The sequence below is a fragment of the Dreissena polymorpha genome, chromosome 7 (assembly GCF_020536995.1).
Source record: "Dreissena polymorpha isolate Duluth1 chromosome 7, UMN_Dpol_1.0, whole genome shotgun sequence".
Classification (NCBI taxonomy): domain Eukaryota; kingdom Metazoa; phylum Mollusca; class Bivalvia; order Myida; family Dreissenidae; genus Dreissena; species Dreissena polymorpha.
The window spans coordinates 64,575,038-64,601,225 of NC_068361.1; the positions used below are offsets into that span (position 1 = coordinate 64,575,038).

General features: G+C 34.5%; 1 protein-coding gene across 1 annotated transcript; it reads left to right on the forward strand.

The window, feature by feature from the left end:
* Positions 1-19,257: 19,257 nt before the first annotated feature.
* LOC127839299 (carcinoembryonic antigen-related cell adhesion molecule 20-like) lies at positions 19,258-24,462 on the forward strand. The gene is made up of 6 exons (XM_052367595.1): positions 19,258-19,969; positions 20,346-20,660; positions 21,401-21,694; positions 21,958-22,110; positions 23,190-23,220; positions 23,522-24,462. The coding sequence occupies exons 1-6, from the start codon at positions 19,591-19,593 to the stop codon at positions 23,781-23,783; spliced, it is 1,434 nt and encodes a 477-aa protein (XP_052223555.1). The 5' UTR covers positions 19,258-19,590; the 3' UTR covers positions 23,784-24,462.
* The last annotated feature ends 1,726 nt before the right edge of the window (positions 24,463-26,188 follow it).

Genomic DNA, 26,188 nt, shown 5'->3' on the forward strand with positions numbered 1-26,188 from the left:
TTAAACTCGTCCAGGAAATTCGTTAGTGAGCTCGCCAAAGGCTCGCTTACTAACAAAATTCCCGAACTCGTTTAATTAAATGTGGTATGATTTGACAACTCATGCCAGATCCTATATATATTATCTAAATCATACATATCTGATATACATTTAAGAAACTAAACAAAACATATTATTAACCTTTAAATTTTTCATAAACATATGTATATAATCTTCTCAAAACATTTATGATATACATGTTTGCAGAAATCCCCCCCCCCCAATATCTAGTAAACATTCCATTTGTCTAGTGTATTTTTTCAATTAAAGTTAATATAGAAATTATGATCGAATGTACCAAAATCGCAAACTTAGTGGGAAACTTAACAAATATATCAAATTAACCGCGAAGACCACAAACAAGTTTAGGTTTGGCCAAGTATATTAGGATTGGTCGTGTTTGTTACAAAAAACAACTTTTTGTACGCCTAATATTTCACCGAAGTCGACTGTATAGGAGTATGTTTTATCAGTAGGTTGTTATAGATTATATAATTAAAAACTATTCAGTAGTTAATATAATGCTACAAATTTGGCGCAAAAGTGGTTGTTTGTGTTTCACTTTCCCGACAATGTTAAAATTTCGTGCCGACCGTTAAATGTTTTTGGTGTTGCATGTTGAGTACACGGTTGAAATGTACATCGCTTAACCATATGTATTCGATCATGCTGTACTTGATCATATTCCTTAAAAACATGTTATACATACTTAAAGAATGTTGCATAGAGCTTTGCAGTATTTAAGTAATTGAACATAATTATTGAAGTAGTAACTTACTTGAAAATCGCAAACATATTAATGAAAAAAGTTGTACCTACATACCCGCCCCATTCTTGTGGAATAATATAGCATTTTGCGTAATTTTTACGTGACATTGGGAATGGTAATGTATCTGAAAATGGTGCACACAGCTTGCTTCAGTCCAAAACACAACCATGTCGGCGTTGGTAAGATCGCCGTAATCGGAAAAAAACACAAGGGTAAACCACTGTGATTGCGCCACATCAACGCATTCGCTAAAATATACTAGGCTGTCTCTGTAATTAACGTTCCATGACACATATATTGTATTATTTTTTTCAAGAAACACAAAATATGGGTAGCGTTAACTTCTTTCACATATTGAACATAATACCTTCGGTAATGTCATGACAACAATCAGCGCACTCGTTAATTTACTTTTCACCCTTTCTATAAAATAAATGCGCTTAGGTTAACAATTACTACACAAACACGGCATTTTAAATCAATCCAACAAAAGCAGTATGTTTCTATGAGTTACCAATTCTGTTAACGACTCTCGATCCTACATTACGCAATTGATTGAAATTTGAAAACTGCTAAGGACATTCCAAAATCCGAACAATGCACTTGTCGAATTACAGTTGTCAAGGTTACCATTTTTTACCAAAAAAAATCGCGTGATCGCTTCCTTATGTCAAGTGATACAATTAAGCTTTTCCGTCCAAAATCAACGCGTCATTGAATCTCTGATCAGTCGTCATGTGATTGCCAGGGATTAAGCATTCAATTGTTAACAGGCTAGAGCAATTAAAGCATTTATAGAAAAGCGTGTTGTTGGAGGATAGACGGATTAATTTGAGATTTGAAAGTAAATACTTTGCAAACACGATTAAACATGGAATCTGTATCCGACATTGCAAATAAGATCATTTAAATAATAACGAAGTTTAGTTTAAAGAAGTTGAAACACAATTTGTTAAGACCTTGTTTATGTCGACAGCAACGTTTTTTACGAATCTGATGATGTGCTGAAAGCTGAGTTATAATTGACATAGCGATTGCAGTGATAATCACATTCAATATGAAATGTATTTGTATAGCAATTGAAAGTAACAAATGTTCTTGTTCGTAGTGCTAGAACAATAATCACATTAATTTACGCAAAATTGAACAGTATCTTGTAAAGACACTGGCATAAATAAACATTATCACTTCACCCCAAAGGTCAACGTCGGTCGTCAGTTGTCAAAGTTATTTGTCATTTGTGTTCGTTCTGTTTATCCACACAAGACATAGCACATGAATAAACGTCTGGATTAGTTTTTTTGCACATACAACAATATCTTATTTAATTTGCGAGGTCATTAGCAAACAAACAAGTAATGCATTTCAAGAAAAAATCTATACCTGTTATGTCTGATTCATTGATCTACATATTAAAATATAAACTGGGAAAAATTGCTAACGTCCGTAGTTTCCAAGAACAAAAGTCGCGTGTGAACACCATTTTAATTAATTGACATTAAATGCTCCTGAATTCACTTATTTTGATAATTAGAACAAGAGGGAATATCTCCAAGAAATCCTGTCTTTCCTAAAGACATAGGTCGAAAAATCGAACTTTAAAAGCTAGGAAGACAGAAACAATGCATACATACTAGTTTGATCTAAACCAAAGAAAACCTTATTTTACCACAAACACAGTATTTTGCGTAATTCATTCTAAGGGTTATAGTTCAATATCATTAATGTAAAATTTTCGACAATGTTGTTGTGAGTTATTAACGGGTTGAAAAAAAATCATCGATGTCTTGAAATTCAAAAGCCAATGCGTTTAGATTTATTTCAGTAGATCTATCGGATTATAATGACTTGTAAGTGTATCACGAATCTGTGTGTATTGTTATTAAAAAGTAAGTTTCTCTTAATGGGCATATTCCGGTCATCACGCTCTCTTGAACTACCATTGCATGTGTAAATAATTGCATTTAATTCGTCTTCAACGCGTCATCAACATTACTGGCGATCTGTAATTCTTTCAACGGACATTATTCAACTTCATCTACATGGCACAACAAAGCACCTATTGTGGAACGACGGAACGGAGGCTTCTCCATTATTTTGAAGACTCGTACAAGATTGACAGTGCTGTTGCTGATTCGTTCAAGATTGCCAGTGATGTTGATGATTCGTTCAAGATTACCAGTGATGTTGATGATTCGTTCAAGATTTCCAATGATGTTGATGATTCGTTCAAGATTGCCAGTGATGTTGATGATTCGTTCAAGATTTGCCAATGATTTTGATGAGTCGTTCAAGATTGCCAGTGATGTTGATGATTCGTTCAAGATTGCCAATGATGTTGATGATTTGTTCAAGATTGCCAGTGCTGTTGCTGAGTCGTTCAAGATTGCCAGTGATGTTGATGAGTCGTTCAAGTTTGCCAGTGATGTTGATGAGTCGTTCAATATTGCCAGTGATGTTGATGATTCGTTCAAGATTGCCAGTGATGTTGCTGAGTCGTTCAAGATTGCCAGTGATGTTGATGAGTCGTTCAAGATTGCCAGTGATGTTGATGGGAAAACTTTCATATAGACCATTGGTACAACCAAACTGCAACGTTCGAATGCAACCTAAATACAACGTTGCATCAACGTTGGATATTGTGACAACCAAACTGCAACGTTTGAATGCAACCTAAATACAATGTTGCAGCAACGTTGGAAAAAAAAACGTTGCAGCAACGTTGGAAAAAATGTCGGGAAAACTTTCATATAGACCATTGGTACAACCAAACTGCAACGTTCGAATGCAACCTAAATACAACGTTGCAGCAACGTTGGATGCCCACTGGGAAACCGCAACGTTTGAATGCAACCTAAATACAACGTTGCAGCAACGTTGGAAAAAACGTTGCAGCAACGTTGGAAAAAAACGTCGGGAAAACTTTCATATACACCATTGTGAAAACCAAACTGCAACGTTCGATGAAACGTCCGGGTAATGTTTTGTATGCAACGTTGTGGCAACGTTCGGTAATGGTTGCCGACGTTGCGACCTAAATATTACGTTGCAGCAACGTTCGCACAACGTTTGATGCCCACTGGGAAGCAGCAGCTCGCAAACGATAGCTGACATTGCCTCTCCATGCCATTTTGCCCCTGCGCTCGTTCATTTAGCCCCTGGGCGAAAAGAACAACTAAATGACCTTTCCTAACAAACATACATATGCTAAGGTGTCGTCCACATAAAAATTACTTCTAAATAGTCAACATATTTTATAATTTTAAATCTGTTTTATTATTCTCGATCACCGGCATGGATGTGCTTGTCAGTAGGTTAATAAGATATATGTTGAAGTAAAGAGGGGAATGAAGGATTTTATTTTTACCTCAAGCGAGTACGTACGATTTAAATTTTAACATGGTACTCTCTTATTTTTAACCCAACATATGAACATGACTGTGGAATGTTACATACAATTAATAAGCAATAAGTATATGGTACAAAATTGTGTTTACTTCAGTGAAATTGATAACGAGAAAGTTTACACTGATATCAACACATACACTCAAAACTGTGTATTTTTGTGAAATGAGCAAATCTGCACAGAGTGATGGTGATTTCCAAACAAAACACATATCAATTTTACATGAAGTATTTTATTATACTGTACGGCAGAAAGTAATTTGTTATATAATACAGATTTTCTTTCGAACATTTTCTGGTGATACTTGTTTTAAACTTTTATCATAGATCTTGATACATCAATATTTTGTCTGTTTAAAGGGATCTTTTCACGCTTTGGTAAATTGACAAAATTGAAAAAAGTTGTTTCAGATTCGTAAGTTTTCGTTTTAGTTATGATATTTGTGAGGAAACAGTAATACTGAACATTAACCATGCTCTAATATAGCCATTATATGCATCTTTTGACGATTTTAAAACCTAAAAATTATAAAGCGTTGCAACGCGAAACGATTGAATAATTTGGAGAGTTCTGTTTTTGTCGTTAAATTTTGTGAAACTTCGAAGATTGCTTATATAAGGTATAAAATACGTCACGAACATGTACTCGGCGGAATAGCTCAGTAGGCTAAAGCGTTTTTACTTCAGGACTCTGGCAGGACTCCAGGGGTCACTGGTTCGAAACCTGCTCCGGGCAATGTTCTTTTCCTTTTTTTATTTTTTTTCTTGATTTTTTACTGGAGCTTTTACGATCCAATGTTTACATTTATCAATATAAAGCATTTAATGAATAAGTTAAAAAATGCCAAAATCTGTGAAAAGGCCCCTTTAATAAAATTGTTCAGAAAGTTGTGCCTCGGTTTTAGATTCCAAAAAGTAACCGGATGTTGCACCTCTTTATTTTGTTTCCAGATGTTATAGAAAAACCTACATAAAAAATCTTACACTTATTTGAATTTCATTGAATGCAATAATCTAAACAAAACAATTATTCTCAAAGTGTTTACATCTATCTTGAAAGTGGTGTTTTTCTTTAGCCTGAAGAATTTAAAACTGGTTTCAAGTATTGCTCATGGAATAATTTGATGAAACACAAAAACCGAAAAAAGGCTCATGTGTCAAATTAACATTTATGCAGGAATAAAGAATAATATGTTGAAGTACAACAGGCACTTTTGCAATTAAAATATTTACAATGATGCCACTACATCATAAGAAAAATCAACCTTTAATTACAAAATAGATACGGCATTCAAAAGTAAAACAAGCTAGTTAATATATTGTTTTTAAATGAATGTCTTACTCGAAGTTTTCAAAATACTATGGTCTCAAACATGAGTGTGCTTTCTTGCTTGTGAAATGCTTTTAATTAACGTCTAGACTTACTGAATAAATTATATATATTCCATAAATTCATGGGCATTATCGGTACTAACAAAACTTTAACCCATTTGCTACCTTCTAGTTGTTAATTTCACTACTCTTTCATATGATGTTTGTTAGGCCGAAACTGATGACAGACAGACACAGGCTCTTCATAATAACTGCATTTTCTTTACATTATATTAATGTTTCATAACAAAAATTCAACAGAACAATGGAACATTACAGAGTCGCAAGTGATTATATATTATGCACTTGTAGGTTTGATGGATCCAGAATCGCGTCCTTGTTGAGTATTTAGCATGCATTTAGTTTTGCTGATCAGAATAATGCATGGATTGTGTGCAGCCCATCGCTTAAAAGAACAGCTTCTAAAATAGTAAACAAAAGATTATACGATTAAATATACATTTTAAATGGGCAATAAACGATGTTTATGTTAACACAGGTTTTTCGTTTTTACATTTTGAAACAGTTTGGATGGAAAATGATCGAGTACGAGTTGAAATGTTGTTTACAACGGTATCCTTTCTTAACATACAAAACAGAGATCTTTTAATAGTCACGCAGAATAAAGTTGCGAATTTATACCAACACTATTCATAAAAAGGTTAAAGTTTGTGTATATTAATTTTGAATAAATTGCACTTAACTTTAAACAATCGGCAATTTTTTTTTTACGAAATCAATTTCTGATAAAAATGAATTCTTTATAATTTATATATTGAAATGTCTTGTAACCAAATACAATAATTCAGTTGTTTTTCCTTACCAATGGATGTTTATTTCATATCTATATCTTATTTTAACAATATTTACAAAGATCAGAAAATCAGTTTCACTTTTAAAATTCATTTTATCAGTAATTGAACTGATTCGTCATTGTTTGGCGAAAGCGTCTCACAACCATGTATAGTTGTAGACAAACGACACGCAGTTTTTCATGTTCTGAACAAATAAATCTTTTTAAACAATTGAAAATTGATTTAAAGGGTTACAATAACAATAAGGCATTAATATGATTGAAGTAAAAATTCGAGACTACTAATCGTTTTCGATTAGTTGAATCCGGATGTACGCGGATGTACGCAATACAATTAAGACGGGTACTCTGTACTTTAATTTTGGTTGGAAAATGTTATCACAACTTGTATTGAACCAGTATGCTTTTTGTTTTTGTTCAAGACCTTATTACTCAAGCGGCATTTATGCCCACTGAAAGCCGGGAAAAAGGAAACAGGAAACATAACAAATATGGGCCGGAAATCTTATTTTTTGTAGAGAAAAACACAAAATGCAAGAATATCTAGCACAAACAATAATGATGTCATTTATACTTTGTTTCTTCAGGTATGTATTTTACGTGCGATTAAGCAAATGCCAAAGTTTGCGGTTAAAGCCCGCCGCTGTGCGGCATTGTCCTTTAGTAATAATAATAACATAAAATACTTAAAGATAAATGTATATACAATTTCTAGATACTGAGCATATACAAATGGCGGCTAGCTATCTGACTGTCGTTGACGTTCTTGAAAACTGGCGCAAAGGATTAAAGAGGACTTTTCACATATTTTGGCATATTTTGAAGTTTGTCATTAAATGCTTTATATTGATAAATGTAAACATTGGATCTAAAAAGCTCCAGTAAAAATCAAGAATAAAATTTAAAAAAGGAAAAAAAGTAGCCGGCAGCAGGACTCGAACCAGTGACCCCCGGAGTCCTAGAGTAAAAACCTATTAGACCGCTCGGCCATCCTGCCAAGTGTGCATAAAAGACGTATTTTATACCTTATATAAGCAATCGTCGTAGTTTCACAAAAATTAAACGACAACAACAGAACTCTCCAAATAATTCAATCGTTTCGCGTTGCAACGCTTTATAATTTTCAGGTTTTTAAATCGTCAAAAGATGCATATAATGGCTATATTAGACCATGGTAAATGTTCAGTATTACTGTTTCCTCAAAAATATCATAACTAAAACGAAACTTTGCGAATCTGAAACAACTTTTTTCCATTTTGTAAATTTACCAAAACGTGATAAGATCCCTTTAACATTCACGGACTCGTTCGTATAAACGTTGCATAAACTATATTAAACACTACCAATACACGTCAGTACTAATACGACTTGACTATGCATAATTAAAGATAGTTGCTTGGTACTTAGAAGGTTTATAAGATAGCACTTTTAGAATATAAAATTATTCATCCGATGACATTTACTAACTTGCGAAGCCGGGTAGTTTTTCATTCGAAAAAAAACATCCCCAGTGGTTAAGTCAACAAATAGGTTGGACTAATATAATCCCGAGCGATCGGATGAGGCATTTGAATAACGTCATTTTGCGTCATGCCGTTCAAATGCGTACTGCTCTTTTATCTTGTTGAGCTGTTACATAATACACTGTATTTGCGTCTATGCGGCACATTTCGTTTTACTTACTTTTACTGTAAAATTGTCTATATATATTTGAAATGAGCACTTTATTAAAGAGGATACATAGTGTTGTTTTTACCGCTTGCTTTTAAAATGGTAATTTTACCAGTACACGAACTATGAAAGGAAAACCTTAACATTATAAGTAATAACCTTTGCCATGTATACCAGTCTGTAGTTAATAACAAACAATAAATAACTTAGTTCGGAATAATTGGAGGAACACATACGAATGTTCCTTGATGTATATCTTACACTACGCTTTTTTATTGAACGTATTGTCATATGATAGACGATATGATGATGCAGGTTTTATTACTGTAAGATTCAAGATTATATATTCGGTCCTGGCTGTAAATATATATATATATATATATATATATATATATATATATATATATATATATATATATATATATATATATATATTCGGTCCTGGCTGTAAGCAAATATTACAAAAATTAGTTGTGTTTCAAAATTTTCCCTTGAATTCTAAACAATTGAAATTGCAACGACTGATTCTTTGGAATGTTGCAGGACATCTGAACATGTTTGGGTTCATCCATCAAGGTTTCGAAATACACTTTTACATTATATACATGTCTAGTTATTAGCATAAATGAATCATTTATATAAAATGTAGTTTGTACATTGTACATTTGGTAACAAGTCAAATGAAAAATGCTCATCATGTATCATTGTTCAACTTACGTTAAAAACATGCGAAAGTATGACTGCAGCCTATGATTATCGTTCAAGCTTAAATTCCATATTGTTTTGCAATATATCATTGAATACTTATCGGTACTACAACAGCCGTTTGCCTAGTGGTGCATATTATTAACGTTTTTTTAACAAGTCTGCTTTATCACTGAAACACTTTTGACTATACACATATAAACTGCAACCTTTCGTTAAAATTCAATGTGTCTGAAGTATTTATTTGAAGGCGTCGCGTGAAAAAAAATAAGAAAACGGAAAATTTCGAAATGTACCTGCTTAAGTGAACAGATAGCGTTGTTTGTTTAAGATAGAGTTAGTGTTAGTTTTACACCCTGTATTACAAGTGCTTCCCGTAAAAAGGTAACGATTATCCGGAATTCGTACTATATTATGCTACGTTCTGAAAACTTGTTTACAAGAAGGGATTTAGCAAATACGTGAACTACTCAATTTCATTTTACCTTAAACAAAGTGCAATTGTGTTCCTCTTTTTTTTATCTTAAAAGTGATACCCGATATTCCGCTTGAAAGTATAGCAGAGTATTGTAAGGGGGATTTTTTTTATCTGCTATTGTATTTTATAGTTTTACTCTTTTATTAAGTTTATGTAGGAAAAAAGACAGATATATTCGATGAACTTGTTGCAATCTAAGTTTTTCTTTAATTACTATTATTTGTTAAATACATCGTAAATGTTTTAACACCTTTTAACAATAATGTTTAAATATCACTGTTTCTGTTCGGTTTTGTAAACAAGTTGTATCCCAGCTTAAAATGAATTAATAAAACCATTCTGACTAAGGGTGTTCGAATAGAAAAATCAACTTTGTTAAAAACGTACGAACGCTAGGTGAGGATTACGACCATATTAGCCTACTGTACATGTAAACCCTATTGCGTGATGTTAAAACACCATTACACGCATATGTACACCTTAGGGCTAACATCCGAACATCATGAAAACATGGTCATAAATAAAATGAAATGTGAACGAAATAAATGCATTTGTATATGTTTACATTGTTCTAAACACATTCTTCACATAAATCCCGTCCGTAATCACGATGCAACGGCCGTTTCCACATCTTAGATTGAAACCGTACATATATCCATTGCCTTTCCACATGAGGAAAAAAGATAGCAGCTAAAGAAAAGATATGTAATTTTTTACCTATATACAGAGTGAAATAGTTCATGGAAGGGCCAGGCAGTCCTTGAAATTAGAGCAATGCAATCAATAAATAGTCGAACTCGTACACATAGTTAAATGCTTGTTTTATATTTTGACGTACGTAGTCTTAAACTCACCGTTCTCACGACGAAACGCTCATTTACGTGTATCAAGTAAAAAGTACCAAAAAAGAACATCAGCAGAACAAAAAACAACGGGTTGTGCGTGGAGCAAACAATTACATTACTGCAGTGGGAATGTTACTTAAATACTCGTTTGCGTTGTGCATGAAAGCAATGGAAAAGCTATTCGATTAATAATTGTAGAAAATGATATGGCATGTTGTTAAGTTATTTCCATTTTAGATGAGAGGCCGATTGTTGTATACAACTCTTTTTTAAAAAAATCCACTCAAAGTCGAATATCGTTAAGAATTATTTATGATAACATTATTTCATGCTATTATATTTTTTTATAAATAGTTACGGTTTTTATACGTTTTTTAACAATATTCCTTATTTGAAACTCAGCACAATTTTTCTGTGATGAACTACAAGTGTTGCATCAATTTTCGCATACTAGTTACAAAATAGTTGAAGTCAACGAACATTTAATGACAGCAAATAAACCAGTGACTTTAGTTTGCTCAGTTGTACACTATGTAAATTAGAGCAAAATCCAATTTTCTACAATTGCGAATAACAAATATTGTGAACAGCTCGTTTCTACAATAAGCCGCTTAGATAAAACAATCGGTCGCATGTATAATGTTTTGTACTTAAGGCTGAAACTGAATATTGATTAAAACTGAATAATGGTTAAAAAACGTAACTTGTTATAACCGGCTCTAATCAAAATAACGAAGAAATGTAGCATAATTAATATAACCTATTATATATTGACAACCAATATAAAGTACACATTCTTTAATTGCTTTGTGCCATGTTGATTGATGTAAGCATCATGCTGCATGGATTGATGTTTGGCATCCAGACCGCATTTAAGCGTATATACGGACATAAACAGTGATCTTATTCTATACCTGTAGTCTGACACAAGAAAATGATCACATTGAGTTCATCAGTTCTTCGTGCATAGGACGAAAACGTTGCGCAAGGGATCAGAAAAACTTTGGTGTTTTTTTTATGAAGAGGAATATAGAAAACGATTTCAACAGTGAGGAATTGAAAACAGGCATTGGCGTTCAATTTATTGAATAGCAGGTGACCTTTTTCACATTGGATTAGATTCAGTTGGATCTTAACCACCTTGACGAACAAAATGACACCGTCGCAATCAGGTAGCATGAAGAACTGTTCATGGTGACACTGTTTTGTTTATTGTTTTGTTCTGTTCGACCAACATGATTTAGTTGGCGCTTATTTTTGCTTAATTTCGTGCACATTACCGGAAGGTGATTATCGCAGATGCCATGCGCCTTCCTTCAGTCATATTCACGCTGGTCTGATAGGAACCAGTCCTCGCAAGTCAACACAAAGCAGGTGTGATAGGAACCAGTTCCCGCAAATAACCCCAACGCTGGTCTTACATGAAACAGTTCCCGCAAATAACCACAACGCTGAACTTACATGAACCAGTTCCCGCAAATAACCACAACGCTGGTCTTACATGAACCAGTTCCCGCAAGTCACCATAAAGCGGGTCTGATATGAACCACTTCCCGAAAGTCACCCAAACGCTGGTCTTATAGGAACCAGTCCCCACAAGTCACCACAAAGCGGGTCTGATAGAAATCACTTCCCGAAAGTCACCCCAACGCTGGTCTTATAGCAACCAGTCCCCGCATGTCACCACAAAGCAGGTCTGATAGTAACCAGTCCCCTCAAGTCAATGCAAAGCAGGTTTCATTGGAACCGGTTCCAGCAAGTCACCACAAATCAGGTTATTTACGAACTGGTTCCAGCAATTCACCACAAAGCAGGTCTGATAGGAACCAATCCCCGCAAGTCACCGCAAAGCAGGTTTGATATGAACCGGTTCCAGCAAGTCCCTACAAAGCAGGTCTGATAGAAACTAGTCCCCGCAAGTCACTACATAGCAGGTTTCAAAGGAACCGGTTCAAACAAGTCACCACAAATCAGGTTTGATATGAACCGGTTCCAGTAAGTCACCACAAAACAGGTCTGATAGGAACCAGTCCCCGCAAGTCACCGCAAAGCAGGTTTGATATGAACCGGTTCCAGCATGTCAACACAAAGCAGTTCTGATAGGAACCAGTCCCCGCAAGTCACCGCAAAGCAGGTTTGATATGAACCGGTTCCAGAATGTCACCACAAAGCAGGTCAGATAGGAACCTGTCCTCGCAAGTCACCACAAAGCAGGTTTGATATGAACCGGTTCCAGCATGTCACCACAAAGCAGGTCTGATAGGAACCAGTCCCCGCAAGTCACCGCAAAGCAGGTTTGATATGAACCGGTTCCAGCAAGTCCCTACAAAGCAGGTCTGATAGAAACTAGTCCCCGCAAGTCACTACATAGCAGGTTTCAAAGGAACCGGTTCAAACAAGTCACCACAAATCAGGTTTGATATGAACCGGTTCCAGTAAGTCACCACAAAACAGGTCTGATAGGAACCAGTCCTCGCAAGTCACCACAAAGCAGGTTTTATAGGAACCGGGTCCAGCATGTCACCACAAAGCAGGTCTGATAGGAACCAGTCCCCGCAAGTCACCGCAAAGCAGGTTTGATATGAACCGGTTTCAGCAAGTCCCTACAAAGCAGGTCTGATAGAAACTAGTCCCCGCAAGTCACCACATAGCAGGTTTCAAAGGAACCGGTTCAAACAAGTCACCACAAATCAGGTTTGATATGAACCGGTTCCAGTAAGTCACCACAAAACAGGTCTGATAGGAACCAGTCCCCGCATGTCACCACAAGGCAGGTCTGATAGGAACCAGTCCCCGCAAGTCACCGCAAAGCAGGTTTGATTGGAACCGGTTCCAGCAAGTCACCACAAATCAGGTTATATATCAACTGGTTCCAGCAATTCACCACAAAGCAGGTCTGATAGGAACTGGTTCAAGCATGTCACCACAAAGCTGGGAATCATGAGCGTCCCCAGCCTGAAAATGTGCGATAAAACGGGGTTAACTAAAATGAGGCTTAATGCGCCCGGATATTCACGTGTTAATTTAATAGGCGCATTTTAATGACATATGTACCATCATTTAGGAGCCGTCAATGACATATTAAAACTTGCCTTTATTAGGACACAAAATAATGGGTCGTTATCGACCATTATTTATGTGGGTACGTAATACGACACAAACACATAGGCTACTGTGACACATCAGAAAAAAGCTATATGAGGTGGTGTCGTGTTTATTATGATCATCCTTTACTTATTCACATTTCATCTGGCCCCTGAGTATTTAGGTATTGGCACCATTTCCAGCCACAGGAACGATAGCAGACAGGACAACAGACTTTTAATATGGGCAATATGGTGACGTTTGAAAACTACTAAAGATTGTATCACATCACTTTCACAGTGTTCTCTATTTTTCGTTTTTGTTCATGCTTTCCAAAGGTCGCGTATTTTATTTCCTTGGTTTCATCCGCCTCGATGGTGTTCGTTGATATGTCCTCAAATTATCACTAAAACTTATTGCACAATATAGGTTACAGGAAACTCCATAAAGTCAGGTTAAACTAAACAAAAGGTTTTCTAATAACCGATGTGCATGTGAATAAAAGTATATAATACTTTCGAGTTATATCTAAGTATATTTGTTTTCGGCGCGTCAAAAATAAGTCAAATCTACAATTTGACAACACATTTAGTTTGTCTTAAAATGCATATTTAATCAGTTGTTGTTCGTGTTCTTTTATAATTATACATATGTGTCCAGTGGACCTACACCAACAAGGATATGCGCAATTTTAATGATTCGATGAACGAACAAACTTAACGCACAATAGAACGAGGCTTCACGCGATTGCTCACAATTTTCACGTTTGCCATTTTTCCCAACTCGATAATTTGACAAAGCGAATTGTACAGATCGTGATGCCAATAAACCAAGTGTTTCCCACAAAAAAATAAGAATCACAACAATAAGTTAAATTTGTATATTCTAATGAAAACAAAGGTGGGTAGGGTATTCGTTACGTCAAACATGCAACATAACGCCTAAATTAGGAGCAATACTTTCTTCGTTAGTAAATTTGTATTTACATAAGATAGTGTCATTCTGATTTTAACTTTATAAAAAAAACAGTTTTTCATACAAATGCTTAATATAAACATTTTGAGAAAATCTTTGATTACCATTTTAAAGCAACAAAGACATTGCACTATGCAGTCATTATTTCTCAATAATGAAGTGTTTTGTAATGCAGTTGTCAAAACAAGCTCTATTATATTTGCATGTTTCAAAATTGTACACGTCTATGTGTATTTCACATTTAAATATAGATTTCCTTTTAAAACATTGCAAATTTTGTTATATCAGATATGACGAAAATTCACTAACCTGTATTTAACTTCATTCACTCCGATTAACACATCAAGCCCTATACAAAACATGGTGGTATTTGTAAAAACGTTACAAGTTAATGTCCTGTGTGTTGTACGGTTTATTTGCATAATTTGAAAAGCTATAACTTGGCATAAGCTCATAGAAGCTTTGTATAAACCCAAAGAAGATACAATTTTAGTTATTTTTTATTTAAGAAAGAATTCGTGTACGTTATAGTTTGTTGTCGAATAACCCACTGGATGGCTGCATGTCTTGATTTCATCCCTACGAATCTAAACTTCCGGCCGTTGGTCATTCGACATAAAACTATAACGTACACGAATTATTTCGATTCTAACACGGAATTTACTTAAAATGTATACAATGTATCTTATTTTTCTTGTGTACTATTTTATGTGAAGATCCGCCCATAAAAATAACTTTCGGCTGTTCTGATCAGATCGACTTTCATTCATAAAATATCGGATTATTACGCTGGTGGAAAATGCATCGGCATGTTTTGTTTAGTTACAGCGCGTACTTTCGGTGTATAAGCTCCGCCCATTATTATTGCAGAATAACCCATAGACGATTTTCTTCTTTGTTTATATGAAATTTGGCACTTGCCGTGTTAGAATATTTTGTATCCACCATCAGTCTGACGAAAATATGTCTCAGCTTTTTTGTTGGTATAAGTATAAATGTTACTTTTCAATGCATGTTGTGGTGCACCTTTCATTTGCATGTTTGCAAAGTCATACCTTGGTAAAAACGATGCAATTTCAGTCAATAAAAAATAACCATAATAAATAATCAATGTAATTAACATACGTAGCAGATTTTCTCAATAGGCTCTGACAGTATAAGATCTATACTAATCATGGTCGTAATTTTACAAATGTCACAGTTTCATCAACTGCATGGTGTACAGTTTATTTGCACTACTTGAACAGTCATTACGTTGTATAAGCTCAACAATGAGCGAAATATTCACTTATTTTTTTTTAACAATTTTAAAAACCATTTATATATTGTCAGTTGTGTTTTCATAAGGTTTTGTTATTGAAAACTAAACCGTCAACGTTTAGTGTTTGGTCTTTTTACAAATGAAACAGTTGTATGAAGTTGGATGAATCGCTTTCACATGCATTATTTTAAAACAACATATTAAGTGTAAGTCAAAAGATCAAAGGAAATTTCATACTATCTCAATATTTGTTGATGCACTGTTTTGTTCACATTTGCCCTGAATCCGGCCATGCATGTTTCGATAATATAAAACAATACTTTAAAGTTGTTTGACAGAACTAATGATTATTTCTGAAACATTTCGTCAAGACATGCAGCCATCCAGTGAGATTAAGGTATGCGTTAACATGAGCCCGCAAGCCATTGCACCCTTAAATGTCAGACGACTGCGTTTGAACAATACAAATAATCAATACTTGGGTTTAGGTCTACCATAGGTTCATTTTGTTAAAGATAATTCATAATCAGACCAGTGGTTTTTTACCAATAAATACTCGTGCATTTTTGTTCCACGAAATAAAATAATTGCAAATAATTTGTCAAGATCGAACAGATAAGAAATTAAAACCTTTTCTTTTTACATCTATAATACAAAAAGATGAAACTCCAGTTGCATAAGTATCAGATCATTCCTATCATCACTACAAGGTCCTTCATTTGCGGAAAGTGGTCATTCAACAAACATTAAGCCACTGGACAAAACACATGACCAGATCAACCACAAGTATATAAAACCGGGTTTGCCGCACTGAAACGATGAATGCTAAGCATAGCGTTGCGATTTTAAGCTGTTTAAGGGCGTTACAAATCTCCATTTGGTACACGGCTTTTTCATATAACATAGCATGACAATTAAAACCAAAGTGCTAGTATTGGTCGCCCCATTTTGCAAACGATTTTTTATGAAGATCGTTCTGTGCAAACCCATATCCACTCATTAATTATAAAATTATATATAAACCCATGCACAAGAACATCAGTGTACTTTTTTACTCTTTCAACTGAATAGTACATTTAAAACTTGATTAATCTATGTACCGACTAAATGTGATAGCATTTATGTGCAGAATCTGACAAAAAGGGGTAGGAGCTAATACTTAGTAATTCAGAAAGAGTTTAAAATGATAATTCTACAGCAATAAAAAGTCAAAACTGTGGGAGCGCAGCAACCAAACGTAGCTTCTTGGTGCGGAAGAATTTTCTAAAACAAATCTAATTTATACAAAGAATACGTTTAAATACACTGCAATTTCACTTCTTTTTAAAATTGAAGGCACGTTTATTAAATTACATCTCTTTAATGTACGACACTGACATAGTAAACAATTGTTTTGATTATTACGTAATCTCCTTAGGTCCCAATACACCGGATGACGTTAAAATTTTTTTAGCAGAAAGCTACTAGTCAATTTAATTAAAACAACAATCTTTGAAAAGATAAAAAAAAACTAGGTATCAAGATCATGCACTGAACCAGTAAAGGCGATTTATTATGACGGTATCTACTGAAACCTCAACTTTCTTAATGACCTTTTTTGAAACCTCAATATCAATGACACTCTTATGTAAAGAAAATTCGGCATCAAAAACCAAAAAGCATGCTTGTTTTGGTATAAACAAATAAGGTTTTATCAAATTAGATCCCCATCATTTCGATAAAGGATTTATATAATTTTAGTAACAATAATCGTAAGAAAATACTTCAACTGTTCTTTACGACGACGAAGACAAAAAAGTTGTAAAATACCGTATTTTTTACAATTATTAGATTATATTGATTAAAATATCACGACTGTTATATTACATTACTTGAATAAAGTTGACTAGTTTTCATATTTACTGTATATTTGGTAATACATTTTACTGGGTATGTCTACCAGGTAACTACCAGTTAACTATAAATAACGCCAGTAGATTGATCATCATCTTCACTACTTGCGTTATTTATAGTGTGTATATCGTTATGTCACCTATTTTCGCGATGAACTTTCGATTTCACATAGCGAAATTTTATTACCGCATATATTGAAAATATGAACTGTTTTCAAGTAATTTAATGTACCAGTCGTGATATTTAAATCAATATAAACTAATAATTGTTAAAAAAAACACACGATATTTTAGAGCTTTTCGTTTTTCGTCATTCGTGGTTGACAGTCCCTTTAAGCCAAACGTACATGTACGTGAATTGACAATAGTTGTTATGCGGAACTCTCCAGCCTGGGTTATTCCGATATTTAAGCACGCGCGGTAGGTACAAACAAAAGCTGACTAGCATATTTTAAAAGAGAGTGAATCAATAATTTCTCTTATCGCTGCATAATAAACACCACTTTTTATGCTCAAACGTCCGTTATAGTTGATAAAAATACCATGTTTTAATAATTTGTCTTTAGATGAACTTGTCTCGATCGTGTTTAATTTGTAAGAATACCATTTAACACGATATAATGATGAATGTACATGTTAACAGCTTCGGTCACGTAACTATGTCATTGCATATACTGTACGTAGGCCTGGGTATACAGTTTTAATGGAAGTTTGTCAACGAAACTACCAAGACATTGACTCCATCGTATATATACTATACTATTCAAATATATTAAAAATCATACAGACAAGTACCAAACAACACAAACCTTACTATCCTCAATTCATTCGTAGTACTAGAACTAATATATCGTTCAAGTTGGATATTTATATGTCTATTGATATAGCTCTACTGTCATGCTTGTCTTTAATCTAATCTGAAAAGTAAAGAAAATTATTCGCTAAAGACTAGGACCTTAAGATTAGAAGGCACATCACTAACGAGCTTTACCATACATTACTTTTATTTGCTTTATCTATAAAGAATGCCGAAAAAACAAGAGCATGAATGTGTTTCAGAAGAAATATTGTATATGTCAAGCCGTGTGTATAGGTTTCTTCATTACCATACAGCTGACAAAGCCTATTTTTCACGTCTTTTGAGGATGTTAGCTACTGGACCCATTCGTTTAGGCGGCTGTACATCTGAACGGTGTATTTAGACTTTAATCCTGTATTAAACGTCTGACATACATGTATATCAGTGTTATTTTTGTTACGTGTTATTATTAATATTAATAGTAATATAATAACAACAAAAGACTTGAATATTGACATTTCCTAAAAAAACACTACTTTCGTTTCAATACTTATTATCCACTGCTGAATGGAAAGCAAATCGGATATGACGTTACTGGACATTACTGTATTAATGACAATGTTTATACCTCCCACGCGCGCTCAGAAATCCGAAAAACCCACAGTGCGCGAGTTCCGAATTAAATATATTGCTCTTTTGCTACTGCACTGACTACAATCAACAGAAAATGAAGTCGAATAAGGAAAAGCCCCCTCGAAATTTTTAGTAGATGTCCACTCGATGAACAATCATGAATAATAAGGCAGATTTCCGCTAAATGTATTATTCATAGCGAACGTCGGGCGGTGCTTGACTTGAAGATCTCACCATTGAGCTGTTCGTGGTTACGTCGGCTCCAAAAACACATAAGCCTTAAGTAATCATCCCTGCTTCTAACATGCATGTAACTGTGGAAATTATATAGACATGCTTATGGCGGACCTGATTAACTTGTTTATATAAGCAATGACCCGCTTTCTATAGTAAATGTGTACACTAGTTTCGACCGTGCACATGAGGAGGATTGAGGAAGTTAAAGTATTTGAATCTTGATTTAACTACAATTTGTTAATACACTGTCGGCAAATCTACGCTGGGGTGTACGCAGATAGTAGCTTCTTTATACCAGTCACCCATCTGAGTTAGATACAAACATGATACTTCTTTTTCATTTTAAGTGTGTGTTGGGATTTATGTGTGTATATACAGGTATTGAATGTTATCCACTTAAAACAACCGAAACGTTTCGCATTGGTTGATTTTTTTACTGCACAGACTTCGTGTAAAAAAAATACTTTCATTTGCAATATTAATATTGTACGTTAACGCTTACAGGAACCCGGTCATACACAGGGGAACTTGTTATTATATTTCCGTATCACAGGTACTTTGTAGTATATTAAAGAGTACCTATGGTTCTTTTATGTAGTGCATGAGTCGACAATGACCGATCGAGCGTTAAGTGAATTTGTATTATTTCGAACAGGTATTTCACTCCAACAGGAGATACTGTTATCTCCTTCACCAGTTGCGGAAGTCATTGAAGGACGCAACCTTACGTTGACTTGCTCGTACTCCGGTTCACATAATGTTTCGAGAGTTGTATGGTCTAACAACATGATCACACCATGTACTGTATTGACGACTGATTGTTCGTCGTGTCGTCCGAACTCGTCTATGTACGAAGCAGAATGCATGGGCAACGACTTTTTAATCAACATCTTAGCGGTAAATCGCTCGATGAATGGTGATGTTTGGAAATGCGATATGAGAATTGGTTTAGACTTCTTACCGAGTAAGAAAACAACTGTGAAAGTTTTGGGTAAGCAGCGTGCTGATAGTTTATGTTTGGAAGTTGAAAAGTATGTTTTTAATCGTATAATTACTTATACGTTTTTCTCAGTCACCGATAAATTATTCATTCAACCTTCAAGTACAAGAATAGTAGCGTTACCGCTCATCTGTACCAAACAAGTATCCGGAGTACTTAAATTTAACTTTTCTAGTGATCTCATTCCACAATTTATTCCAATCTCATATTTCAGATGACACGAAGCGTACTTATATAGCAAAGTAACTTTTACACAGCTAAACCAAACAACAGTTAATAACTTAAAACGGAAAATTCTCAGGCTTTTGTCCAATATTATAAACGTATATTGATGCAAAATTAAAACTGCGTATTTATTCAATAACAGTCGGAATAAATGCTGCAGCCCTCTGGCCAGAAACAGAAATTGTCATAATAGAAAATACACTTGGATATCTACACTGCCTAACTTCATTCGGGAAACCCACTGCCAGAATATCATGGTTCCAAACAAATGCCACCGGTGATGTGAATATAACATCCCTTTCTACAAGTGAGATGATTTCATTGGACGGATTGTCTGCTGTCAACAGTACGCTTCTTCTACAGTCTTTGCGAGAAATGGGCACTTTCGAGGTTTACTGCAGTGCGGAGAATATAGGTCAACACTTCAAATCGTTAAAGACAACCGTCGAAGTACTTTGTGAGTTTATGCAACATCGTTATTTTCAAACTACTAAGCACTTTCTCATAAAAGACCTTGCTTAACGAATTAGAATAAGGGTTACGAAAATATCCGGTTTCATTATCAAATAAGTCTCGATATAGGTTACAAAACCTTAAAAACGACCACATTTTAGTCATAAATATTAGGTAACACGTGTACTAAGCCGGTCTGAGTTGAATGAAGATATGACCATACGCCAAATCGGCGACGTTTTTGTTGCGACTATAAATACCATAAAATTTAGTCAGTTTTGGATTAAATATAGGACTGAATGTTTCGTTAAGAAGTTCATTTGAGTAACGTAAAAAATAACTGCATGATTTTTAATATTCCGTATTCATATTTGTCCGAGTATTTGCAGTGATTAAAATGTGAGCCCATCTTTACCACAGCAATAGCATACTGGTTTTTATGTAAAACATTTATCATTTTCTTAACAGTCAGTTTCATCTTTCCGACATCACTGTCTCAATGTAACCATGCCACTTCTAGCTTTGAAATTTTGGCTTTTGCTATACGGAACACTGATATTTTATGCGTTTAACGAAATATTTTGCGAAATATTCGTTGATGTTGAATATTATGTTGATATAATATGTATTTATAAACCGGAAAAGTAAAATAAACTTGGTTTACCGTTACATCTAATTATATATGTTATATACTTATATATAATTATATATATATCACAAATGAAACATTATTCGCATTAACAGATGGACCAGATACGCCGGCGTGTACTCACAAAGGTTCAATAATTACCGGATGTATCATCGTCACGCAAGGAGATAATTTAACGATTGAATGCACCAGCAATAGCAATCCAGCATCCGTTTACAATTGGACCTTGCCAGATTCCAGCACTAGATACGGTGGCAAGTTGAAAATAATAAACATACAACCGTCATTGAGTGGTCAATACAGGCTCAAGGTTTGGAATATAATGTCTCCAACAAATTCCCATACACAGCAGGGGAATAATAGCACAATATTAACAGTAGATGTACAAGGTACGTTTATAGAATAAATATCCTTGTTAAGAGTACAAAGGGGCATACCGATGTCATTTTTCCTTAAAGATTACAAATGGGACGCGTCGACCTTATTGAACGATGTACAAATATTTTATTAATAGAAAATATACATAAATATGTGATTTTTATAATAAATCCGAGGGTTTTATTAACTTTGATCATGCATATATATTTTTGCTGATTATTACATATTATATGGAAAGCTGATTTTCTTCCTGCTCTTGTGTATTGTATTATAGACAAAGTTCCATCCACATCAACACAAACTGACCAATCATTACAGACAGGCGTCCTTATAGGAAGTGTTATCGGCGCATGCGTAGTAGGCATCCTTGCGGGCGTGATAGCAACGCTGGGCATTCAGTACATGCGATCGCTGTCAAGCCGGAAAGGTAGATACACTTGGATGTGTGTCAATGTCTAAATGTGCACATAACGTAGGTGTTATGCCCCTAAATACTTGGCATATAGCGTTCGCATTTTCCGTTCTTCAGTCCGTCCACACTTTTTGGGATTCGTTCTCTAACTCAACCAGATTTCAGCCGACTGCAACCAAACTTTCTAAATTCATTTATTAGCATAAAATAGAGACCAGATTTAAGCCGAATTAAATCAGGAATTTTGGATATATGGCATTGACTTTTTCAAAATATAGCTATTATATAATTGTTTAAGTTAAATAAGAAAACAATCGAGTCTAAAAAAATATCCAGATAAATCCTAGTCATTTTGGGGGTTATCCCCTTGAATTTCTCAACATAGAGCATCGCGATGAATTTCGCTTTCTACTTAACCAACATTTTTATAGGATCCTCATCCTCATCAGCATTTCTGAACAATTTGATTAACTTGAAATGGAAGCCAACTCAAATAGCCAAAACCCTTATAGACACTTAGGGGTGATTTCCACTCTTTCACTCCACCAGTTTTCATTGGATCGTCACCAAACTTGTTTATTAACATAAAATATAGGATAGGTTAAATAACCGACAAAATCTCACCAAGAGTTATGGCTATTCAATTTATAAAACTTTCCCGCACTACCTTTCAAACAACCCTTGCATATACCGAATCCCCACACCTGTGTAATGTACTTTTGTTATATATGTAAATACATGATGTAATTTTGTTGTCATAGATATATTTTGTGGCGAATATTTTTGTACATTTAATCATAAACGTATCTTAAGTGTATAAAAATAATTGTATATTAAATAAGCGTGATGTTTTTAAGGACGGTATCACACTCGCGAATGGCACGATAATCTTTTAAATCGAAACCCTAAACGCTCGCTTGAGTACAATCTTCCGACCATTAACGACACGTCCTGTATTGTACGATGATGGAATGATATAGAGCGAGGGCATTTGTGTATCTCGGACACATTACTTTACATATACTAGTATTTACAAACAATGATGAAAGATCAGTGTAAAACTTTGTTTTCAAATTTGATTATTTTGATTCCAGCTGAGTCGAACCAATACGAAGAAACACAACGGTAAATAAAATTGTTCTGCATACTTGAATACGTAACACTCCAACAAACATTTACCTTGTATATACATACACAGAATTGAGATTGAGTAACAAGCGTTTATCCATTGTTTAATATTGCAAATTCAATAAATTGTTGTTTGTTTTCACCGTATACAGTTCATAGTACTAAGAGGAACCTGAACCATACTGGTCAATATGCTTTAGTAACATTCTTAAAATGTACCCGTACGTTTTTAATATTTCCATATGTTTCCAAATTATGTGCTTAGCGATTCATCCCAGCGTTTGTGACACCATTTTAGGCCACCGAACACAGCACATAAGACCGACGTGTATGACTCAATTCAACATTATCAACAAACTGATACTGAGCCGGGCAACAGTGGTAGAGGTGAGACGGAAACCATGGAGCTTGAGACGGGCAACAGTGGTAGAGGTGAGACAGACACCATGGAACTTGAGCCGGGCAACAGTGGTAGAGGTGAGACAGACACCATGGAGCGGAGTGCGTCCGATGTATATCAGAATCAAATCATTCACATCAATGAGGCATATGAAAACTAAATAAAAAAACTAAGAATGTAAACACACATAACAACTGATACTATATGATCGGCAATACAGACGAATTGATTTTATTGCAAGTATATGAAGACTTGAGACAAAATGTTGTATATGATTTACGTTAACATTATTTGGTTCAACACATGTCACTCGGACTTGATTCTCCGTGACTTAGTGGTTTGATAGTTCGCCTTGAAAGTGGGCTGTGGTAGGTTTGATTGCTTTTGTCTAAAGCACCCGATTTGTATGCTTTGAAATGACATTGCTTTATATTATAATGGCGAACCAATTGAAATAGTAAACAAATTATGTTATTTAGGTGTGGTTTTTACAACAGGGTGTTCGCTTAGTACCGCACAAAGTACTTTGGCCGGACAGGCACAGAAAGCCATTTTTACTATGAATAAATACTTGTATAAATTTACTTATATACCGCCAAAACACAAGTTGGAACTTTTCGATAAGCTTGTATCGCCAATTTTGAGTTAGTGTTGGGAAATATGTTGGTTGCGAATGACTTATCAATTGAGACATTACATATGAGATTTTGCAAAAAACTGCTTGGTGTGAAGAAAACTACTCAGAACGATTTTATATATGGCGAATTAGGCAGAGTATCTTTTAAAAATATACATATGTATAAGGCTATTAAATATTGGTTACGAATTCTTCAAACGAAAGAAAATAAGTACACTTCAACACCGTTATTTCGAACACCGATAATCCGAAGTCACCGTTATTTCGAAGTATTTTTCCGGTCCCGATTTTGGTTCTTCTTTGTTTAATGTAAAATTTCATTGTTAATCCGAACTTCGTTAAACCGAAGAAATCGTTAATTCGAAGTGATTCTGTCGGTCCCAACACTATAATTCGCACCTAATTATCAATCTTTAATCCGAAGTCAAAACTGCAAAATACTGAGCGCAATTTTACACCTTTGTCGTGCCGCGTCAAAAGCCGATAATTACACCTTTGTCGTCTGCGCGAACGCCGGTGTTCAGAGAGACATTGCGTATTATTTAAAAAAAAAGGTTAATTCATTTCCGAAAATGTATTCATATGTATGTATGTCTGATAATTTGTGCTATTCGTTTTATTTTATATGTTCTGTAAATAGAGAAACATAAAAACAAGAAAAAGAATCGTTATATTCCCCCGTTTGTTACTTTCTTTTACCGTTTGTTACGGTTCTTTAATCCGTTAATTAATTTCCAAAAAATGTATTCATCTGTATTTACATGAATGACAATTTGTGCTATTCGTTATATTTTATATGGTCTGATAATTTGTGCTATTCGTTATATATATATTATATTTTATATGTTCAGATAATTAGCGCATATTCATTATATTTAATATGTTCTGTACTTAGAGAAAACATAAAAAGAAGAACAAGAATCGTTTTATTCCTTCGTTTGTTACAAGTAGAAATCTATTGAAATCTGACTAGTTTACTTTTTTAAAGTAAACAACTATTAATAGTAGCGTTTAACTAAACCATGCGAGTTCCACAACGTTTTATTATTACAGAATCCTCAGAAGTCGTCTGTCAAATGTTTATTTCGAATTATCATTAATCCGAAGTTTTTTTAACGGTCCCGACGACTTCGAAATAACGGTGTTGAAGTGTATATTCTTCTTGTGTATAATTTATTAATCAATGATTTAGAATATTATCCCAATAAAATAAATTGGTGCTCCTTATTGGAGAAGGTATTATGTTTGCTTGGTTTTGTTGATGCCTGGACTTTTCAAGGTGTAGGTAATAATGACATGATTCTATATATTGTTAAGTAGAGATTAAATGACCAATTTATACAGAACTGGTACGCCAGATTAACTCAGTCTAGTAGAGCTTTATTCTACAACACAATTTCATCTTTTAGATTTCAACCATATCTCGAATGTTTTAATATTCGTAAGTTTTGTCAATCGTTTTCTCGTTTTCGAGTCTCATCGCATAGATTGCATAATGAGGCTGGTCGATGGACCAGACCTTTGAGTACCCCAATATGTGATAGAAAATGTGCAAGATGCAATACAATTGAGGATGAATATCATTTTGTTATGGAATGTGTAATGTATACTGACATTAGGAAAAAATATATATTGGCAGACAATATTGGTTTAGACCTAGCATGGCTAAATTTGTAGATCTTATAAAGTCAGAAAATGAGAATATACATAGAAACTTAGGAACCTATATTCATAAAGCATTTATTATTAGAAATGAGGTAATGTATAGAAATTGACATGGTAAAATTGATGCACACTGTGTTTCGTGTGATACTGTAAATACATGCTTTCTATGTGTTTCTTTGTACTTGAATTGTACATATTTCATGTTTTCTATGTGTTTCTGCTGAAACTGTTAATATGTCTGATGTACTATGTATGTGCCTTGG